At 45.0% G+C, this 23,602-nt stretch overlaps 1 protein-coding gene across 2 annotated transcripts in view; it reads left to right on the top strand.

Moving 5' to 3' along the window:
* The window catches only part of LOC119387344 (insulin-like growth factor 1 receptor), a 33,752-nt gene extending 11,617 nt beyond the window's left edge, over positions 1-22,135 (top strand). Inside the window, exons 4-9 of one of the 2 annotated variants that reach the window (XM_049413485.1) lie at positions 3,914-3,985; positions 5,764-5,828; positions 6,433-6,565; positions 7,491-7,795; positions 14,941-15,075; positions 16,712-22,135. In XM_049413485.1, the coding sequence (XP_049269442.1) occupies positions 3,914-3,985; positions 5,764-5,828; positions 6,433-6,565; positions 7,491-7,795; positions 14,941-15,075; positions 16,712-17,345 (1,344 nt within the window). In that variant the 3' untranslated portion in view covers positions 17,346-22,135. The remainder of the gene's footprint in view (positions 1-3,913; positions 3,986-5,763; positions 5,829-6,432; positions 6,566-7,490; positions 7,796-14,940; positions 15,076-16,711) is intronic. The other variant, XM_037654701.2, reaches the window with a different exon arrangement.
* The last annotated feature ends 1,467 nt before the right edge of the window (positions 22,136-23,602 follow it).

Genomic DNA, 23,602 nt, shown 5'->3' with positions numbered 1-23,602 from the left:
TAGAAACAGTTAAACCTCAGCATAACTAACTTCAATATAACAAAGTATTTAACTTTTTATAACTTTATGTTCATAGAACACCATGCATTTTTTAACCTCCATATAACAAAGAGTGTTTATCCGTGATTTCAGTATAAAAAAATTCCACTGCTACCGCAAGGGAAGACCAAGGAAATAAATTGAAATGCAGGTTTAACTATATAATAGTTTTCACTGCGTAGTATTTATTTAAGTTGTTCGTATTTCATTGGTATTTTGTATATTCTAAGCATTTTTGTTTCTGATTATTTGCTATATTAACATCATATATGTTGAGGTGCGTCATTGCAATGCTTCAAAATTAGGCTTGCGCGAATAGTAAATTTTAGGTCCGAAGCGAATAGTGATTTAGTGAAATAATTTCAAAGCGAATTCGAAAAATATATATCACATATTATAAAGAAAAATGAACATATTTGTCATGACCCAACTAGCCTGCACAATATTTTTAAAGTTGAAACAAGGCATGTGCAAATGTCATTCTTTTTGGTTCGAAGGGAAGTGGCAGCAACTTTGAGTAGCAGCAGGATTTGATTTGTGGTAGAATGCAAGTGATAACCTGTAAAATACGTTACGTTTTAAAATTTACTATACTTATAACATATAAGCCGGTATAACAAGCCTTTAAACTTAAAAAATGATGAATCGATCTGAGGGTAATGCAGTAAAACCTCATTAATTCAAATCACAGGCTGGGTCCGAGCTAGTTGGTACAGTGACATTATGAACTGTTAAGCACATGAAGACGGGAACAAGAAGATTCTGATTCAGTATATTTCTACCACATCGAGCATTGTTCCCCTGTGTGTGCTTCTTGATCCTTCCTGGTAAGCGCTCTGTGTGTCGTCGTCTTGTTCCAGTCCTTGCACGCTTAATGGTTCATAATCTCATTAATTCGAACTTGGTTATTTTGAAATCGCGCATAATTCGAAGGATTTCTGTGGTCCTGTATTTTACAATGTAAATTTGAGCGGATAATTTGAAGTGGCGGTCAGTACCAGCCCGGTTAATTCGAAAACTTTGGGTGCCATGTGCCAGTTCCCAATCCCGATTCAGCCGCAAATCCGCAGAAACGATGGCCCTTAGAAGCCACAAGGCAGTGCAGTGTAGCGATAGAGTGACAAGTGAAGCAACCCACCCTCGCTGCTGCCAACGCAAGGAAAAAAAAAAAAGCAGTCTCATGATCAGCTGAAATGTGTGCCTGTAGAAAAGAAGACGTGCTTCACTGCACCACAGCGGTGACACGCGGGCAGCATGACGCACGCATCTCGCAATGTCAGCGCATCATGATTTACCTATTCTTTCTGGGAAAATAGAGAAATTAATGAAGGAAGGTCTGACGGATTTCGCGATGTATGCGAACCTCCAATTGGCAGTTGCTCCAGCAATTAGTGCACTTGCACTGCAGGCGCAGTACTTGCCTGCAACGCCTACTTCGAAAACTCATTTTAAAAGCTTCAATGATCATCTTTTCCACCCAGAACATATAGCAAATACCGTCACACTGGTCATTATTAAATTCTTTATTTTACCAGAAAGAACGGGCGAATGGTCGCATCATGACGCGCTGACGTTGCGAGGAGCAGGTGACATGCTGCCCGCGTGTCACCACTGTGTTGCAGTGAAGCACATCTTATCCGCAGGCGCGCATTTTAGTTGATCACGAGGCCGTTTTTTTTTTTCTTCTTTTTTTTTTCTTGCGCTGGCAGCAGCGAGGCCCGCGTTTCCCTGGTTTAGCAGCAGAATTGGGACTAGGTATTGCTGGAAAACATAACCCTTGGAGCCGCAAACTAGCAGGCACAGCAAACGACCACCTCTGATTACTTTCAGTAATTCAAAGTTTCTTGCATCCCGGTTTATTGTTTGGTTAATTTGAAAACCCGCTTAATTAGAAGATTTTTCACAGTCCCAGTGACCTTGAATTAACAAGGTTTTACTCTTATGTTCATATAATCTTAAAATGTGGCTTCGCGGCAGTGCGGATTTCCCCTGGATAGGTGTATTCACGGTATAGCACCCCTCCACTGAAGTGAAACTACCTTTACAGGGTTACATGCGGTTTACAGTAGAACCTCGTTGATACGTTTCCGAAAAAAACGCGGAAAATAAACGTACGATCCGGGAAAACGTACGATCCGAATCCAGTAAAAATTGAGGCTGACAAGGCCATATTGAGGTGCAAGGGCAACAAACATTTATTTCTCAAAAAACATGGAGGGACTCTTCGATTTTTGAACTCCTGGCATCTCGCTGGCAGCCAGAGGTCAGCCAGCTAGTTCCGGTCCTGACCGAAAATAACCTCGTGGTCACGTGTATTGAAATCCCGAGACAACCCGAATATAGCAAAATTGAGCTCTGTGACAACCAGCGTAAACGTAAAGAAACGCTACCGCCGTGTCAGTGGATGAAACTTTGCGCTGCATGAGCGTCGGTTCTTTCTGCATTGCCGCTTAAAAATATGGGGCTAGGTTTGCCGAAGAGCAGAAGTGATATTCTCGAGCATACGCATTTCGGATACGATAACGTACATTCGCAAGATCACGCGTGACTTGCCCCGTCCATGAAGAAAAATCCGCCCCGCTAAAGGCTTAACAAGCTCAACTCCTCGCAGTGCACGTAACAATCGTGGCACAACACGATATGCGAAATCTCACGAAAGTGATAAGCGTCCCCGAAAGCGACAGCTGCTCGCGGCTATCGCATACATACTACGTTGCATACTCGCGCTGATCAGTTTGAGTTCTGTCTTAACCTGAGACATGTGCTATGTTCGCCGCCACTCGTAATCGCACCATCTCGCTCGGCGGAACGGGCTTTAAAAGATAACAGCCGGCGTAATGGCAACCGAAGGTGAAGTCCCCAAGCGCCCGCACTTTGATCTGTCGAGTCCTCAAAAAGATGGCGGCGAGCGCGCATCGTCTCGTTTTGGCGCCTGATAACCAGAAACCTTCCAGATATCTTCCAGAACAAATCTTTTCTGGCAGCTCTGACGACCCGCTGGTAGGCAGAACTGCCCAGCCAGAGAAATACGCGGACTGGAATTGCGCTGGGCGCAGCAACCCAAAAACGAATGTGCTCCGGGAGAAAGGGGGGGGGGGGAATTATCAGCCATATTCACTGGGCACAATGGCGGCGTTGCTATGGTTATGGGTCGCAGCGTGTTGTGCAGCGGTGGCGATGCGGCGGCGGCATGTGCGTTTCTGCGGCAAGGCGTTTGAAGATTTTGACGGCCAGCGCCGCCGCCTGCCTTCGGGTCGGTGTGTGGTTGACAGAGAGTGGCGATCGGGCAATTCAGAGAAGACGCGGAGAGAAAAGGCGGAGGGGGGGGTGGGGGGTGGGAAAGGCACTGCGGAGAAGCTGCCGTCGCCGCGCGGCGGCTGTCTGCCACTTCGCGCTTCACAAGTACACGAGAGAGCCCTTTTTGCACACCTGAATGAAAGTTTCTGAGTACAAAACGTATTATACGACCACAATTTTCCGCGGTGCTGAACGTTGCTGCCAAATAATCGTAGTTTCCGGAAACTTATTAACCGGAACGTATTACACACAGCTGTATTGGGTTATTTTTAATTTTCGCGATTTCGAGCGTAGGAGCCGGGAAATCGTACTAAGCGGCAACGTATCAACAAGTTTCTACTGTATATATGTCTATTCGTTCATTTCGAATACTTTGAAATTTCCTAGAATTTAAATTCGTGTCGAAGCTAATTTGAATACAGTAATATTCATGCGAATATTCAAGTATATTCGTTCGATTATTCGAATCACTCGAATATTCGCACAAGCCTATTCAAAATATTTGTTAATTATTCACAGGATGTTCTCAGACAGTTTTATAACTAATGTTGAATGAATGAATGTACTATTCTACAAGTTTACAGCATCGTGTCCAAGTTCAGCTATAATACTGGGGGGCAGTGTGAGAGTGACTTCAAGAGACAATGAGGTAAATGTTTACTGCCTGCTGAAAGGAATGTAATAGTCTTCTACAACTTCTTTGTCTTTGTGATAGCCTTTTGTAACCATTCATATAACGTCAACATTTTTTGTGGCACCATATGCAGAAAGTGTAACGCTTTCGTAGCACTGTATGGATCCTGTTAGGGTGCTTTGAAATCAAGAATGTTTGGAATCCCTTGAGATGTGTTGTTGTGAGCACTGTGTCCAAGTAAATGCTCAGTTGCATGTTACCAGATGATCGTATGTTTATAAACTCGGGTCGTGTTCTCGGTTGATCTGTTTTGGTGACACCTCCATTGGTGCATGACATAACGTATAGTGACTCACTGGCGTTACATGCATTCTGTCCTCTGGTTTAGCCAATCAACATCTCCGAATTGTGATCCATCAAGAATATGTTTCTCAGTACAGTCTACTCTCGTTACAACGGACCATGATGATCTGCCAAAAGGACCTACTTTATCTGAAGCCTGTAACACCCGATATTGCTGCTGCAGTTAAGGTTGAAAAGGTGGATTTTTTTTAGCTGCTGAGTATGTGTACTGGGAAAAACTAGAAAAGATTGTCAAATTCACGGTGCAAGTTCTGACCGCCGCCAGACTGCAATCAAAGATTGCGAGAATAACAAAAAAAGGAACCATTCAAGAAGTGCATGTGTGTGTGTTCACTTTCAACAAGTTCAGCTGAAAAAGGGTGAAACTTGTGCACACAAAAAAGACACTGACAAAGAAAGTGATGACTGGACGATGCGCTTACTTCCAACAGAATGTTTATTAAACAGAGGCGGAACATATACGCTGACCAATACGCGCAGGCGCTGAGAGTCTTGGCTGGCACTCTCAGCGCCTATACATTGACACGTGCGGAGCCATGCCACTGCGTTTTGTTTAAGAATGTAAACTCTTTTTCTGTTAGGTCAATAGATGCTGTGCTGATACTAGAAGCTCCCGCTTTCGCGGTTTACACTGCCTCTAATCTCGCGGGTTGTCTTGTTGTTGCTAGAGCCGATGACGATGCAATTATCAAGTGAAGATTCACAACCACAGGTCCTGCAATGCTGACTAAGATGACCGGCTGCTATATTCCGAGAACTGTTAAAATGCTCACGTCTGTTATTTATGCACCTTCCGGTTTTCCGATATATTTCTTTCTGTTCTGTTGGAAGTAAGCGCGTCGTCCTGTCGTCACTTTCTGTTTCCGTGTCTTTTTTGGGCTCCACAACTTTCACCATCTATCACCACCAACAAGCCCATTCCTACTTCCTTTCAGCTGAAAAAGTTGCATAATGTGTACTGTCACCCGCACCTGCGCTTGTGTGTACACAATGAGGTAGTCCTTATCACAACTCGCTCAAATTGCGATTGCTCAGCAGCAGGTGTAAGAAACAACCACTTACAGATATCAGCTTGGTCAAATCTGTTGTCAGCCTATGTTGGCGTGGCAAAAGTATGTTTTATGCTCCTAATTTAAGAAAAATATTGCTGAATTTGTCCACTGTAGCCATAGTAGCAGAATTCATGAAAAGTGATGTTTGTGTCATTAATAAAATGGGTAGACCAATCTAAGGTTCAAAATAGGTCCACTTTATCCGGAGGTTCGTTGTACACGGGTCTGTTGTAACAAGTTGTAGACATTAGGGATCTATCGGGAGACCCGTGGCTCCTGGCCTAACATTTTCTTTGTTTCAAAAAGTTTAAGTGATATATGCGCTTGCGAAACTGCACATGTAATTTTACTCATGGCACTCCATTTCCTCATTTCCAGACGGTCAATGAAAGTGCCTCAATGCGTGAACGAATAGAATTCCTCCAAGAGGCATCTGTCATGAAGTAAGTACAGCTGTTCTTATGGCACCTGCCACTACTCTAACCTCGACATGCGCATGCATGACTGCTAACGACATGCATTTTCTAACACCCTAATTAAGTGACCTAAAGCATGCAGCATGGTTGTCCTCTATACATGGCTAATGTGTAGAAATCATGGCCACAATGTGATTTATGTAGCATCTTCGCTTCCTTGCAGCCAACTCTTGCTGCATATCATGTCACTGTCTCACATCATTGATAGAACAGCAACTTTTTTGTCAAAGCAAAGCGCAGAAACATGTACCAACAGTGCATGCAGTGTGTACAGTGGTCACGGATTGAAACATGACATCAAAACATGTAGTATAATGACTGGTGCGCACGATTGTTCGAGATAACTGTGTCATGTCGTTAAGAATCTGGCCTCTGAAGGTAATGTTGGATCTGATGTAAGTGTTCTAGTTGAAATTGTGCAGATGGGACATGAATTGAAGGCGGTGTAAACGAGAGTGTGCGCATTACTTAGCCCTAAAGTAGTTTACTCACCTGCATTTTTCTTTAACTGTCTCTGTAGATGTGGCAATGCCTTCGATGTGTACAAATTTTTGTCTGTGCCTGTTTGCAGGGCCTTCAGCTGTCAGCATGTGGTCAAACTGCTAGGTGTGGTGTCCAAGGACCAGCCTGTGTTCGTCCTAATGGAACTCATGTCACACGGTGACCTGAAGACTTACCTACGCTCACACAGGCCAGACAACGATGTGAGTACTGTCTGTACCTGCGGTTGATCACTTGCAACGAACCATGGTTTGACATTAGCTGTAGCAAACTGCTCATGCCGACATTCAAGTGCTTTCAATGTTAGGTTGAGCAGGTCCCAAGTATGTGCAAGACATGCCAACAATGGGCTCAGGTCATTCATACTTTCAAAAATATTTGAAGGAACATTTATTTACAAATGTTACACATCTGTCAGAAGCATGATGCAGATGCTGTTTCGAAGATGTCCTTAGGACATGCAAATCACTCTTTTTTTGCATAAGATGTAGTTTAGTTCACTTGCATGGATTTGTGTCTTTTGCAAGTGCAAATATGACGTTGAAAATCTCATTCTCACCTCGTATAACTTTTGCATCCTCTTTTCTCTTCTTTTTGGTATACCATAAAATTGTGAAAGTGGCCTATTTTGCCTTTTGAAGGCATGAGTCTCCATCTAGCCTATCTTTATATTCTTTCAGCTCTTTACAAAAATGCTGCACTGTATTGGAAGCTTCTGTTAGTGTGAGCCAATCTTGACTATTGAAATGCATGAGTTATTGCATTAAGCCTCATTTTCAGAGGTGGGGTTTTTTTTTTTTTTGGCTCACTATTGAATGCAGACCTGAGCACAGCCTCAAGTGCAGAGAACCACACCTCATATCTTCCACTCTAGTGTCGCATTATTGTTGGGTTACCGTGCAGGCAGTAACCAATACAAGCCAGATTTACAAGTGCCATGAGAAAGCACATTTTTTCTCTCTGAGCTCGAGCTCTGACCATAAAGAAAAACACAGTGTGTACTGATGGTCTGTGCAGATGGGAAAGATGTATACATGATGAAGATATATACAGATGAGGAAGATGCAAGTCACATATTGGGATTTAAGTAGTCACCTATTTGCACCCTTTTGTTGTTTCACCTGACAGCCTAACGACGAGGCCACTCAACCGCGAGGCACTCCTCCCACACTTAAGCAGATCCTCCAGATGGCAGCAGAGATAGCCGACGGAATGGCGTACCTGACAGCAAACAAGTTTGTGCACCGGGATCTGGCCGCTCGCAACTGCATGGTGGCGGAAGACCTGACAGTCAAGATTGGTGACTTTGGCATGACACGAGACATATACGAAACAGACTACTACAGAAAGGGGGGCAAGGGCCTGCTTCCCGTACGCTGGATGGCCCCTGAATCGCTCAAGGACGGAATCTTCACCAGCCATTCGGATGTCTGGTTAGTGCTTTGTATACTGTTCTCGCAAAATGGAAATGCGCCAATTTACGCTGACCTAGTACAAGTGCTTTCATGTGTACCATCTCCTGTTCTAGTTACATCGGCTTAATTTAGGCTCTTTTGCTTACATGCTGGGTCATTCCACGCCAACTGTCCCAGTCGGGGCGGCGCTCTACGAAAATCAGTTTCCATAAAAAAGTCTGAGAAAATTACACACATATAGACATTACTAATACAGTATTTTCCCAAAATAATTTCAGCGGCAAAAAATTTTGGGGCACGTGAGCGCCATTTGAACGTCACAAAATGTTGGAAAACCAGGTACGAAAAAAAAAAATTCGCTATAAATCGACCATTCTAGGCATTCTTTCAACACTTGCTTTTTCGCGTTTTTCGAGTGCGTTTTCAAGTTTTGCATTTTTGCGTTTTTCAAGAAGACGCTTAGGAAGTGAGAAAATGCAAGTGGTGACGCCACCTTGAAGTTGCTGCACCAGTCGCCGGGACGTCATAGATTTTGATGCCGCCTGCCAATGCCTACGTGGTTCCTAATTGGTAAAGATTAAGTACATTGCTCGAAGGAGCCAGAGACGTAACATACCAAGTTTAAGGAAAGGTCGTTAAGCCAGTGTAGCCAACATACAAAAAAAAAAGAAAACAGAAAAAAAGGAAACATTGGAATTTGTGACACACGCACGGAGATTTCGGCATGAAATATAAAAATGAAACTTTGACCTTGATTTTCTCCTCTATTAATAAATATATGATGGTGAAATTAGCGACATTAGACTACATGGAGTACAGTTTAGCAATCCAAACCGCTTCGTTGTTTCACTTTAGTGTCCCTCAACAAAGTGATAACCATTACATTTGCGGTGTCCATGCACCTGCCTTTGTTACAATATACTAGTACAGTCAAACCTCGATATATCGAACACGGACATATCGAATTATTGCCTATATCGAACGGTTCCTATATCACGTGGGAAATCGCATGCATTTTTAATTTTTTATTTCGAACGAAGTTTGACGTATAATGGATATATCGAACTCGGCCACCCCAAACCGCCCGCGCTCCGTTGACAGGCGGCGAGCTTTCCCGCCGCGCTCCGTTGACAGGCGGCGAGCTTTCCCGCAATTCTCGAAAAATAGCGGTAGCGCGGTGGGCGTTTACGACTGCTGCACACATCGATGGCGCCGAGTGCACCACTTGAACGTAGCGGCATACGCACGCCGCAGCCTTGCAGCAACGACGCACTGCACTTGTTGCACCAGCTCCTCCTTGATAGTATCACCAGGCATCCGTCGCATCGGTCGTTGTTGTGTTCGTGTGTTAGGCCCACGACCTCCTCTATAAACTTACGACCTGCTCATGCCGCCGCTCCCCGTGTCGCCAGATTTGCTTTTGCTTGTTTGCTTTTTTTTAGTTCTCCAAAGTGCCGCGGCACGCCTTGGCGCCACAACTTACCCCCATCGCTGCAGCCGCCAAGCTGCTGTTCTGCTTGGTGCGTGCGTGCGTTCGCTTGACGTTGTGTCACTCGAAGGCTATCGCTTGTCACATCTATCTTTAATAGATAAAACGTAGAGCTGGCCAGGCAACGTAGTGCACAGGACCTATAACCAACGTGTAGCGAGAGCGACGGAGTGGATATCGAAGGATGGCTAGCGCAGCCGAGGTAAACAGCCGAGTTAGGTGGCTTGATGAAATTCAAAAATTGATAATTGAGGGATAAAACCGAATTGGCGTGTGCAAGACGGGGCAATAGATCATTTCGAGAGGTCTTTACCCTGCAGTGGACACAGAATAGTCGGGTCATGATAATGACATCGGATATTTCACCCCTGCATTGAGATATTTGAAAGTTGTTGGATATCTGGGAGATTTTATCTGGTCCCAAAAGCAGTGTTTACTGGATCCTCTGGCAGTATTTTGCTTTGAGCTGGGCTGAATTTTAGTTCTGCCAGTAGTCATTGCAGATGGAATGCTGATGGACTGTAGGAAAAGCGTGGGGTGCTAGGTAGAATGTGCATATATATTCCTTTATGTCCTTGGTATATATTCCTTTACGTCCTTGGCACTAATAAATTGCATTTTGCAGGTATCAACATTTTCGTTGCACATTAGATTTTCCTGTATTGGTATCTGATGCTTCAAAAGCAATGTTTGGACTAGATTATTATTTACTACTGGTGCTGCAGTGTACCATTGATTCTTGGAATAAGACATTCGTTTGAACCATAAGCTTACTTATCTGTTTCTTGCAATTGTAAAGTGTGAATACAGCCACTTACAAATGTTTTTGAGCGTTAAACTTGTAGGAAAATTCCAATTTTTAGCACTGAGCAAGCAATTTATGCACATTTAAATTATAGCGGTCATAAGGGACTTGTCTGCTAAGCATTTTATTGTAAGGGTGAATGCATCAGGTGAAATAAAATTTCCTTCTTCAATCTTATGCCACAGAGGCTTTTGATGTGTGTCGGTACATCATGCATCACACGCATGATGTGCATTGGTGTGCGCAGGGTTCCCCGGGGGGGAGGGGGGGGGGGGGGCGAAGGCTCATCGCGGTGCACCCCCTCCCTATTAAGTCAATGTATTGGGCAGACTTTGCGTTCCCTCTTCTTATGTGACTGGGGGGGGGGGGGGGGGGGGCTCCCTGCCCTCCCTCTGCGCACGCCTATGATGATGTGAAGGAAACAATTGGCACCTGAAGCCTCAGGCAGCATCAGGAATAGTACATTATTGGTGGGAAATACCATATGGGTATATGCTAAAAGTTCGTGGAATATAACAGGGACAGTGCAAAGTGACTTAGCCATTTAAAAAGCATGCTTTAGATTATAAATGAAACTCGAGTTTCTATACATCGTTATGCCTATGATGGAAATAGAGCACGCAAGAGCTGTTGTCTCGTAACGCTTTGTATGTGAATGCTCCAGCAGTAAAAGCGTGGTCGCATCGCCGGTGTGAGACGCGGCAATGCCATCGACGCTCGAACAGAGGCCATAACTGCAATAAACTGTGTTTGATAATATTTGTATGTGCGAGAAATTGCTGTAACGTTATGATAATCCGCCGGTTTTGTCGCACGCTTCCATCGTTAGACGTTCGCTAGACCAAAGCACCCAGACGATAGTACAACTGCGCCCTTCTGTCGTCATCCGTGCACAGTATGACAACGATATACTTGAAGGGCGACGGGCAGGTCAGGAAAACTTACACGGGTCATCACATGCGTCGTTCGTACCGTATGTCGTCTTCATTTGCGTCGTAGAAACTTCGGTTTCAACTTGTTACAAGATCGCACCGTCTCGCCCACGAACGAATTATTTTTTCGGCTGCTAGACAGCGGTTAGTTAAGGCGCCGCTGCACAAAATAAAGTGAGGAAATAAGGCTTACGTTCTCTGGGTTATGTGTCGCATTTTGCTTTCGTTTGCCTGCACTTAGTTGGGGATGCAAAAACGCTCGCGCAGAGATTGAAATCCGGTAACGAACTTCCCGGAGCCATCCACCACGGTGCGTCTCACAGCCAGAATGTCGCTTCGAGAGGTTAAATCAGTGGATTGCTCGATCCACGCGTTAGAGACTAGAAAAACAATGAGAGGAACGCGCACACACGAGTGCACCACAACGGTCGTGCGTCGTCTGCTATGGGGGAAAGTTGTGGCGGCACCTGGCGGTATCTCCGGTCCCTACACGCCAATTTTTAGCTCCACACGCCACCGTAGGGATGGCGCCGGTGAGCAGGTCGTAAGTTTATAGAGGAGGTCGTGGTTAGGCCTGCCGCGCGTTGTGGTGTGTGTAGCGATGGCTGCAGACGCGAAGAAACGGACGACCCTGACTTTTGCAGCAAAACTGGAAGCAATCCAGCGCGTTGAGAATGGTGAGGAGAAGTCGAGCGTCGCGGACGGGTTAGGCATACCAAGGAGCACATTGAGTACTCTGCTCAAAAACAAAGCCGACATAAAGGCCAAGGCCGAGAAGAGTCAGCACTCGGGCGCGCGGCGTGTACGCAAAGCTGCTTTTGAAGATGTTGAGAAGTCTCTCCACAAGTGGTTCATGGACGCAAGGGCCCGAAATATTCCTGTATCGGGGCCGATGTTGCAACAGAAGGCAAAGAACTTTGCGTTCATTCTCGGCGTCGAGAATTTCAGTGCGAGTAGCGGTTGGCTACAACGTTTTAAGACTCGTTTCAATATTGTCGGGAAGACTGTGTCGGGAGAGAGTGAGGACGCCAATGATCAAGAAATTCAGAAGTGGCTTGATCATGAGTGGCCCAAAGTTCTCGCCAAGTATGAGCCGAGCCAAATCTTTAATGCTGACGAGACGGGCCTGTTCTGGCAAATGCTTCCGCGGCAAACACTGGACACTTGCGGGGACAAGTGCCACGGGGGCAAGCAAGGCAAGGCCCGTGTGACGGTCCTATTGGCTGCCAATATGGATGGGAGCACGAAGCTGCGGCCACTTGTAATTGGCAAATTTAAAACCCCGAGGTGCATGCGGAACTGCCCCAATATTCCGGTGACTTATGCCTGGAATAAGAAGTCGTGGATGACGAGGGATATTTTCCTCAAGTGGCTGAAGGCGTGGGATTCGGACCTGGTGCGTCAGGGACGGAAGGTATGCCTTATCGTCGATAACTGCACGGCACACCACACCGATGCCCAGCTGAGCAACATCAAAGTGGTATTTCTGCCGCCCGCCCAACACCACTTCGAAGATCCAACCGTTGGACCAGGGCATTATCCACACATTTAAGTCTATCTACAAGCGTCGGCTGATCGACATTTTGCTTGTAAGACTCCGGATGGGCCAAGATCTGAAGATCGATCTTTTGGGCGCCATCCAAATGCTCAAGGCGTCGTGGGAAAACGTCAAGCAGTCGACGATAGCCAACTGCTTTCGGCATGCGGGCTTCGGTGGACGCACTGACGAAGCATCAGTGGAAGAATCCGAGGAAGCTGGGTTGGCATGCGCAGATGAAGAAAGCGAGCTCGCCGAAACGTGGAGCAAGCTGGAGAGCTTTGTTGGTGCGGAGCCGCAAAGCATGTGCATCGAAGACTTCGTTGGAGGTGACGACAGCACTGGTACAACGGCGGAGCTAACGGATGTAGAGATCGTCGCCGAAGCTACCGCTGAGCAGCCGAATGAAGACGCTGCCGAGGTGGATCCCGCAAGCGCTGATGGTGCCCCGCTCCCGACATCAGCTGAGGTCGTAGCCGCTTTGGCCCTTGCGCGCCGCCACTGCAGCGCGATTGAAGGCACCGGCCTTTCACTTGTGGATCACCTGGACTATGTTGAGGACGCAGTCGTCAAACACGCCATTGCCAACAAAAAGCAGGCTACTCTTTTTCAGTATTTTAAGCCAACACAATAAATACTTTGTTTGAATCTTCAAGTGAGTATTTACTGCACCACGATTGGTTCGTTGGTTGTTTTCCACAAGTTCTTGACGCATTTTTTACGTGATTTTTTATATCGAATTCTGGATACAGTAATACCTCGTTAACTCGAAGTAGTAAAAACCAGAAAAAATTTCGAGATAAGCAGATTTTCGAGATAAGCAAAGTTGGACAAATTCCATTGAGAAGTTCAGTTCTAGCTAGAAACGTTATTTCTGCTGACCAGTTTCTTAACAGGAGCGCCTAACTGGCTCTTTGTAAAGGTTTTGAAGAAAAATAATGACATACCATCGCTATTAACCAGCTGTGTTTTTCGACACTGCCTTTTTATTTAGTGCAGAGAGACCGACTAAGGCTGGTCTGCCTCTCAGTAACACTTGTACCTAGCAAAGCTTTCTCGAGTTGCTTAACACGTCGCATGTGCCGATCATCCGCGCCGCTGCACTCAAATTTATTTCGCATCAAGCGAAGCATGTTTCTTGTTTCGGCGGATGTCGTCACACCTCGAGTAGCTGCGTCGACGCTGCCGCGATCACTGTGCGTGACGCCACATTGTTTGGCTTAAAAAATGGTCAAACCAGCCGATGTCGCAGGCTAGATCAGTTTAGCCCACCGCTAAGTCCAGAGAATCGGCCTTATCTGTCGATGTGACTGGAAGGGGCTCCTCTCGCACGATGCCACACATTCAGCGCCGTTCTGACGTCCGGAAACTTCGAGCCTCGAATCCGTTTCTTTGATTAGGGCTACCTTTCTTTGCAGCATCAGTGACTTGCTTTGCTTTGGTGGCGTTATCCTCACCACATCGCATGGCCGACGAAAAAATCCGCGCGACGTGCCTTGCGTAAATAAAATGCCGAAATCGCATCTGACGGTAAACAAAACGTGTACGACCCGAGCTATTTTGCAGGGCCTGCTTATGTGCACGTCTATAGCGTCACATGACGTGACACAGGGTTGCTCGACAAAGTTGGTATGCCGCTGGGTTCCGACTTTACTTTCGGGAACAGTGTTCACTTCGTCGTAAACGCGGCAGCCTCGCGCGAACCTTGTGAAACGTATGACATTTTGCCGCTAGTATTTTGTGAAACGGTTCGGCGGCGAAGTTTTGGTTCCATTCTCAGTCGAGATTTCGAGATAACCGAAAGTGGGCACGGAAATGCTTCGAGATAAAGGGCAATAAATACATTGCACCTATGGGAAATTGTTCGGTACCGCGGAAAACTTCGACTTAGCCGATTTTTCGAGATATGCGAGTTCGAGTTAACGAGGTATTACTGTATATCGAACTATTTCGCGATCGCCGTGCCGTTCGATATATTGAGGTTCGACTTACTAGTACTTGCTGCTGCACTTAGCTTAACACTGTTTGTGCGGAATGCCATGAGTACAGTCATATTATTAATTTTGCCTGGGATAATTATTATAGGAGCAGCGCGTCTTAAGACAGGTGTGCCCGTTCAGCTTATTCAGCCCTTATCTTTCTGCCATATCTCCTTTGGTATCTTGAATTTGTCACTTTTTGTGAGAAGCATGTCTTTTTCTGTAGAATGTTACTTTTAGCCATTGTATCCATTTTCTCCTTCTGCAGATCATATATATATGTATATCTTGTTAAATACTCAATCCAAAAGAAATGGCAAACATTTTTTTTTTTAAGCAATGATTTCATTCTTGAGAGGCTTCGGATGTCTTGCCCTCTAAGGTCATCTTTGACATCACTGGTATTTTGTGGTGCTTGCAGGTCATACGGAGTAGTGTTGTGGGAGATGGCGACACTGGCCTCCCAGCCTTACCAAGGTTTGTCAAATGAGCAGGTTCTAAAGTATGTCATCAGTGGTGGTATCATGGAGAAGCCAGAAAACTGCCCTGAAAAACTGTAAGTGGGCATTGTTTCGTCATCTTTGTTTATTTTTTGTCGTTGTTGTTTGTTGACTCATACACACCTTAAAACAGATCACCTAGGCATAATCTGGCATACCTTGCTCAAACTTCGTTCGCTTGTGTCTGCTCTCTCACAATACAGCGAGCACGGTTTGCAGTGTATGCTTACAAGATGCTTTTTCAAAATATTCTTGCTCTTTTTACTCTTTTACACTGAAAGCGTAGATATTCGCAAGTAAAACTGATATCACACTCTTTTGGATCATGGCAAAGCTGTGAAAATGAATGGAAATGTCGGACAAAATTTTACGTGTTAAGAAGGCACGGAAGTACTTTATTCCTTGAGATGTGTTTAATGTATTCTGAAAAAAGAAATCAGAAACAAAACTCTAAATGTTTTTTCTGACAAAATCCAAATGGCACTAACGCCAGGCTCAGTTCATTCCTTGCGCGTACATAGTATGAGCCCATGCACTCTTTCTTTAGGCTTATGTTTGTATCTTTAGGTTGTTAATATTTGACTCAGTAACAGTGCTTCAAAAGCTGTTTCAGAAAGCAACTTTTTGAATAATATACATTTCCATTTACCTTGAATGTTGCACTATTTTCCACAGACCATAGTGCATGGAGGTGCTAGGGAAAGAAAAAAAGGTTGAAAAAGCAGACACACAATCTGTATGGATGGGAAAGTTCCTGCAATACCTTCTAAGTTTTGTGACACACTTATTACAAAGTATTCACACCATGCTTGTGTATTTTAACACGTGTATGTGCAAAGAACAGTGAAGAGCATGTTGCTGCTGGTGGGTGGCACCAAATGCATGTTCTACGCTTTGCGAGAATCTCTCGCTTCATTTTTTTTACAGTCGGCTCTCGATAATTCAAACTCGAGGGGACCCCAGGATTTAGTTCGAACTGTCAGAAGTTCTCATAAATATGACTCAGGGCAACATACCAACTTGTGTAGTAATGTTCATTGTTTCTTAGTGCTGCAGCAGCATCATAGACAGCTCTGGAGATGATTGTCAGTGAAGTTTTTAGATGGGAGTGATCATACTGGTACTTCTTATTATATGGCGTGTGCATGCGTGTGTAATTAAGGGACAAAGTGAGCTGTGTCCCGCCACAACTGGCAGCTTCTTCCCACTCATAGTATGCTTTTCCGCATGACACTGGTGTACTGCAGTGACAGTGACTTAAGCGTTCGGCACACAATAGACACCGACTGTCTCGTTTTCATTTTTTCTTTTCCCTTTTCTTCCTCAGTCAACATGCTATTGCTGGTGCGCACGATTTGGCTAGTTTGGCCACTTTGTACGCAGGCAATCAGTTTTATCTGCAACTGTTACTGATATCAAAACGCAAATAATGAGCTAGAAGCAACAAGGGCAGCAGATATTTTCAGGCACAAACAAGCAAAAAGTACGAATTAACCGAATTTATGCATTCGAACAGCTTGGATTAGGCAGCCTTAAAATACACTGAAAACATAGCAAGCCCATAAAAAAACTTGAAATTTGCTGTAGTTAAACAAATGCGTTATCAAAGTTTGAATTATCGGGAGTCTACTTACTTTTTCACGTACAGTGATTAGACACATGTGCGAAAGATACACTCTCGTGGCCTCACAGGTACCAGATCATGAAGCTGTGCTGGGAGCGCATCCCACGGTCAAGACCAAATTTTGTGCAAGTCATCGAGATGCTCTTGAACGACGTGGGACCTCACTTCAAGGAGGTCTCCTTCTACCACACCTGCTACCTCAAGAACAAGGAGAGGCGCTCCTCAATGCCCACAGACAAGAATGCTGCTGGCGCCGCTGCTGCTGCTGCTGACTTTGATGAGGAAGAAGAGGAGGAGAACCTGACGGCAGAGACTCCACTCTGCAATGCTCCAACCACTGCTTCGGAGCAGCGGCCTCGTGGCTTCATGCCAGACGTGTCGTCACTCAACGACATGGATGAAGACCACCTGCAGCGATGTTTCTCTGACGAGATAGAAGACGACGACGACCCCGACATGGACGCGGCCGATCTAGCCTTGGACTTGGCTGCCGGTGACCCGCCCGTGTCAGTGTATGTGCCACCGTCGCATGGTGGACAAAATTCTCCTCTGCACAAGCAGGAGCAGCAGCAGCGGCCAGGTGACGAGCTCCCTCCCTCCGACGGGAGCAAGGGGAGTAAGGTGAGCAACCTGTCCAACGGGAGCATTGTGAATGGACGCATGTGCTTTCCGCAGCTTGGAAGCCGGACTACTGCGTGCTAGCACTGGGCCACCTGAGAGCTCAGAGGGTCTCAGGGGTTTTCTGCGACACGGCGGGCATGCCAGATGGTCAAGGGGGGGAAGGGGTTCCTCCCACAGGCAGGTGCATCGCACCATCCCTCACCTTCTGCCATCACCAATGTTCCTGTTCGCTCGCCATGCGGGATGGCGGGCTTCTCTCGGGCACCACCAGGGCTGCTTCACTCCCATCAGCCACTCCACACGACAGGGGCCATTGCACTGGCGAAAAAAGAAGGCCCAACAGAGTGCACCATGTGTTTGTGTTGGTCCTGATGTGACACGCCTGCTGCCGCAAGGTCCTTATAGTAGCACACTTACTTAACGCTGCTAAAGAACACACTGCGGAGATACTGTGTTCTCGCGTCCGTTAGGTGTTGGCAGAGCATGTGAATATAAAGTCTGTGGCAGTTCTTGCGTGCCACTGAGGAGAGTCTGAGTCACCGTTGAAACGACCAATAGGGGCTGCCACAAGTGTGTCATGCTGTAGGGCAGGGCAGCTGCCGTTGAAAGCCTCATTAGTTGTTCCAACTGCTGTGACGAAAGTGCAGCTGTATGAGATTTCTTACAGAATGTCATTGTAACAGCTGTGTGCTCCTTCTGAGCAAGTCTGTAGTGCTTATTCCAGCACCTGAAAGTGTCACTTTGGCTACGAATCACTGCTGCAGATGCTCACACCTCATTCGCTTTGTCATCAGCACAGAGGTGCGCTGAGCTCCACTCACAATTTAGACGAAGGGGGCCGTCGTTGCTGCGGTTATTGGTCCACTGTGTGTTCTGGATGTGTTTAAGCAAGTCTCCAATGAACACAAGACACAAATGCCTGCCATGTATCGTGGAGACATGTGTCCTGTTGCAGTCCATCATACAGCCTGACATTCACGCTGTAGCGGCAGTAACATTAGCAATTCGCTGCCTAGCCATTCTGGTCGTTGATTTGTAACAGCACGCGTTGCGGTGACAGACAGTTCAATTACTGCATTGTACCCTTTTATCATAGCAGGAACTATGTGAGGACCTTTTTGTGACTGGGCACATTCGGCTGCTTTGAGAGCACGCAACACAACATTTCTGAAATGCTTAACTCCTTACATGGTTTCTAGGGTGGTCAAGAGAATGCCCATTTTGTAGTTCCTTATGCCAGCAGACGAGGCTGCAGTTGCACTGACTATTACCATCGCTATTGGGGTGGCAACGAAAAGGAGCTTGTATTGAGGAAGCTTGCCCTTCATAAGTGCAAGAAATTTCATGATCAAAATGCTGTGGATCTTGTCTATCAAAAGTGGCCACAACGTCGCTGCACGCGGGCCGCACAGTTTGTGCTATTTTTTGGAAGAGCACCGAAGCAGTCATCTCTCTCAAAATGTCGATTGCAGTATCTTTGGCTTTTGGGGTCATTAGATGTACTGTTTGTCATGGAACTGTTTTACTTTTGAAGGTGGTGGTTTCAGCCCAGGGCTTTTGACAACACACTTTCAGTATGACAAAACTGGCCACTTTACTTTTCGTGACATGTCCATTTAGCCTAAAGTGTCAATCTTGCCAAGCATTGTGTTGGCATGACTGTTTGACATGTAAACACAATACCCTTTGAGGCATTGAGAGAGTTTGAGGCTTCAACTACATGCATGTTTTCCTGCAGTTATTCTCAAAAACTAATTTCATTACATAGTATTATCACTGAACAAATGTATTTAGGGTCACCGCATTCATGTTATGTAGCACTTCTGCACACTACCTGCTTTGGGAATTTTCCTATTTCACTGATATACACTAGCCTTGTATGTTTTACACTCCTCTGCATCAATGTCAAACCATTTTTTTCGAAGAGGAAGGGGTTAGGGCAACAGCACAAGGTATATAAGCGGGTAATGCATATTCGTGTGGCAAAAGAAATCTTATCTTTTTTTTACTCAAATCATCTTTCTTTCACATTTTTTTTTCTCTACATGCAACTGGCTGGCCCTTCATCGTGCCAGCAGCTTCATGTTTTTAAGTATTTTATGCTATGACGGTCATCACCACATCTAGTCACATCTTTTGCTTCATTCTCCGTTTGTACGTAACTATGTAAAATAGCTTCACTGAGCCTGGCCACCATGACCTCACTGGCCTTAAGATCATTTATGTGGGGAGTTTCGTTCCTACTTCATTACAGTTCAGAATGAATGGCCCCGTTGAACTTTTTCTGTCACCTGCGAATTGTCTCCAGCCTCCCTGTGGCAAGATTGCGCCCCTCACGATTATGCTGTCTTTTCTTGCACTTTGCTTGTTTCATTTGCTTTTGGCAAGTCTCTATTCATTTCTGGCCTGTTCAACGACTGAATGATTAGTACGAGCCATTTTTATTTTTTTCATTTTTTTTTTCTTTCCGGGCACCACATTTTGCTTATCAGCTTTCAGTGCAACTGCTGCCTTATGTTTGTGGCAGAATGTTTTCTCCTCCCTTTAAGGATACTTTTCCTTCACCCAGCACAATTTGCATTGGAATTAACTTCCTCATCAACTTTTGTCATGACACATGTGATGACCAAAGGACAGGAACACTGCTGTCACTGTGTACGTAACTAGCGGTTGTGTCCCAGTACGATTGTTAAGACAACCGTTGCGTCTCCCGGGCTACACTATATGACCTGCAGCACACTTGTGACATGCCTAGCGCTGTGTGCCGAGGCCATCGTGTGCTGTTGCAAATTCGTGATCCAGATGTGTGCAGTCAGGTGGCAGTGGCAGAACGACATTGCTTTCCATACGGGTGTTTTTATTAGCTTCACTTTTGTTTGTTTGTTCATGTTGCTTTACCATGGTTTTGTTGTTTCAGTTGCTTTGATCACTTTTTTTTTAAGTAGATGCCCTTGTATGTTCTCCTCCCCACCCCCCAGCCCTTTATTTTCTTGTACTTGTAGCATATATTTTTCTGTCGCTGCCTTTGTCATATTATTTGTGTTTATATTTAGTATTGTGAATTTTCACGAAAGGCTTGCGAAAAGAGAGCATGCATGTACTACCCACATTGTGTTATGTCGATCTTTGGAAGTATTTGTGCCATTGTTTTCCGTGGTCTTTATAATTGAGTGTCACTTTAAAGCGTCTTCTCTTTCTTTCATCATTCACCCTCTTTTTCCCCCATTTGTGCGTGCGATGGTGCCAAAGATAGTGGCAAGAAAACAGTGCTCACTGGGAGGAAAACAGTGTTTCGCTTTGGTTCGCTTGTAATACCTTCACACGCTTGCTTGTACTCTTGTGCCGTGGCTGTGATGCCTTAAGTTTGCTTTGCATTTCCATACGTGTTCCCGTTAGTTTGTTTTTCTCTCTATCTCTCTGTCTCTCTAGGGGCCTGCATCTTACAAAGCTTTCAGACCATCACAGAGTTTCGTGCCGTTAACATCACGTTTATGGCTTTTGAGACCATTCTTAGTGTATGTTGCACCATTGGCACACACTTTCTCGGCTTTACCAAGGATTTCCCTGGCTGTCATATTCAATGCGTGACCACCAGAAGAGGTCTCCTCAATTGAATTTGAGGCATTGCGCATTACTTGGAGGCACCTTTGTACTCTGATGCAAATTGGATGTGTACATAAGAGGCAGTCACCGTGATTAATAGTTTGTGCGCAAAGTGTACTCTGGTGAGAAAGCATTAAAACTAACACAAGGCACATTGACATTTGAGGATTGAGGAGCAGTAAGCCTTGTGTGCAGTTATGTGAAAAAGGAGTTTCAATTATATTTTACGGTTGCTTTTATACTTTTATCCTTTTCTTGGATGTCTGTGTTTCACCTAGCTTAGACTTGGCCCGTTCTGGCCTAGTGGCTGCATCACACGTAAGTCAAGTTTTAAGATGACTTCACGGAGATTGTTGTCTCACGAGATGACTTCCCGGAAAATTTTAGTGGCATCTTAAATGCTTCTGATGTGCTGTGTCCTTCAGCCTAACTCTTGAAATCAGCATGCACTAAATGTGCATAGTGAGTCGACCATAATTTCAAATAAAATTAAGGGATGGCCTGCTTTTGGGGCACGTTATATTTTATAGGTGTACCTTGAGCAGAGCTTCATTCCTGACTGCTAGAACAAAACCCATCATCATTCCCTCTACTGTGTGTGCAAATTTTCTTCCTATTATGTAATTTTTTTTTCATTGTGCTATTGCTTTCAACCGATGCACCCTGCAGCCTGAATGTGGTAGGGACAACTTCATATGCCTCAAAATCCCCTCATTGCTGCATATGGCCCTTTGTTCAGAACGTTCTTTTTATTTATGACATGTCAAACAATATGCCAACACCTAACCCATTTCCATGTTATTACATGCTGTTTCGAAGCCTGCTTGTCCATGTCCATAGAACAAGTCTGTGGACTTGTCTGCTGAATATGGATGTTTCCTGTTTTTTTGTAGCTCACAACTTTTTCTACTAGGTTTAACAATTTGATGCACTTCTTCATTTATGGGCCACTGATTTTCACTGTTGTATTCTTCCTTATTTTATTTTATCTTTTATTATTTTTCATTTTTACATATCATTCTTCCCTGGCTAATGTTTACTTTCGGGCAGGCCATGTTCCTAAAAGACGCTGGTTTGCGTCAGTATCCGTCAAGTCAAGGTACATTCCAAATGTGGTGGACGCTTACTGTCATTTTTTCCCCTGGAGTTCAGGAGGCAGGCTTGTTTGAACTGGTGAAACTTAGACAACCATCTTTATGGCCACATATACTGAGTGAAAGTCATGGTCCCACCTTTGCATAAAACGAAAAAACGAGGGATTTGTTTTCTTCATAGAGTAACCGGCAGGAGAATTGTGGCTGACATTTTTTTCTAGTGTCTGTTACCATTGAGTGTAAACCTTTCAAAGCTGCTATCCTGCTTTTTTAGATGTAATTGTTGGAATTTATTCCATGTGACAGTGCATGCAAGGCTGACTGCTTACAGCCTCTTGATTTCAATCAGCCCCTGCAAGTTTGTGTCCCAGACACTACACTCATCACTTAATTATGGTTTGAAGCATGATCTTCTGAGCTAGAGCACCTAGCTACACTTCAGCCTGGGGTACCTTAGTTTTAATTGAAATGGTCATGATTTCATCATGCGTTCTTGTTTCTTTTGCACATTTTTTTTAATGCATTTTAGTGGCAGTAAGTCATGCAATCATGCTACAATCGAAATCATATGATTCACTCATTTACATTTTTATATTCACACACTCTTTCTGCTAAAACACGAAACTGTCTTGCGACAAAAGTACAATTGGGAAAGCCTTCTATTGAGTAGGCAGAGGAAAGCTGTAATGATGGCACACAGCCTAAGGTGAGGTTAGGCTTGCACGAAACGCAAAGAATCACCATGGCCACATCTCGCAACATCCTTAAAACACACCCTGTTTTCTGCCATTACTGTTTCTTTTCCTGCTTCAGTGAAAATTTCTTCTGGTGCATCTCTCGTGTTCTGCACTGCCTAGGCTGGCCCTTGTGAAGTGACGACTGTCGGTGAACTCTGTCAGCCCATTTCGTGTGGTTCGTTGGTAGTTAACTTTTGTGTTCATACATGTACACGAGGTGTGTATTGTGTCCGCTTCGCATACACACACACACTTTTTTGCTTTCATCCAAGCATCATCGACATTGCAACATAATCTCACTGGGCAGCGCATAATGTCATCCACAGAACAAATATACATCATTTGCATGCGTCACCATCGGCATGCGTCTCGAGACATTTGGATGGTAGCACTAAACGAGGCCTTCGAACACCTGGCCACTAAGTTCGTTTGAACCTACCTGTTCACATTACCCTCTCTTTCTCTCTGTTGCCCTCACTCTTTCTTTTTTTCTTTGGTGAGCACATTTGCATTGGCAACATTAGCAATGTACGAGGCACTCTTGCATTTGTCTGGACAGGGCAGCTGCATCCTTGCCATGGGGTTGTTGTCCGCAGCGACCTGTTCATCATGGCATGGATGCATTGCTGAGAGTGTAGGTAGCATCATCTCCCATTTTTAAATTTCATATGCCAGACTCTCTAGAAACCGCTTTCTTCCTCTCCCCTCCTTTTTATTTCTCTTCATTCGCATGACACCTGTGTAGCACTAAGAGTATCTAGCTGTTCAGATCTGCCACTTGCTCAGTGCTACACATACTATATACATTTAAAGCTAATTCCTTTGTGTAGCAGCCTCGCTGAAGTAACGAGACTGGGAACTCTCAGAATTTCTGCATATGGAATTTGTACAGCCTGCTATGCGG

This window comes from Rhipicephalus sanguineus, chromosome 3, assembly GCF_013339695.2.
Source record: "Rhipicephalus sanguineus isolate Rsan-2018 chromosome 3, BIME_Rsan_1.4, whole genome shotgun sequence".
NCBI lineage: Eukaryota > Metazoa > Arthropoda > Arachnida > Ixodida > Ixodidae > Rhipicephalus > Rhipicephalus sanguineus.
Note: the sequence above shows the minus strand (reverse complement) of the source record. Positions and strands in the feature narration are given on the sequence as shown.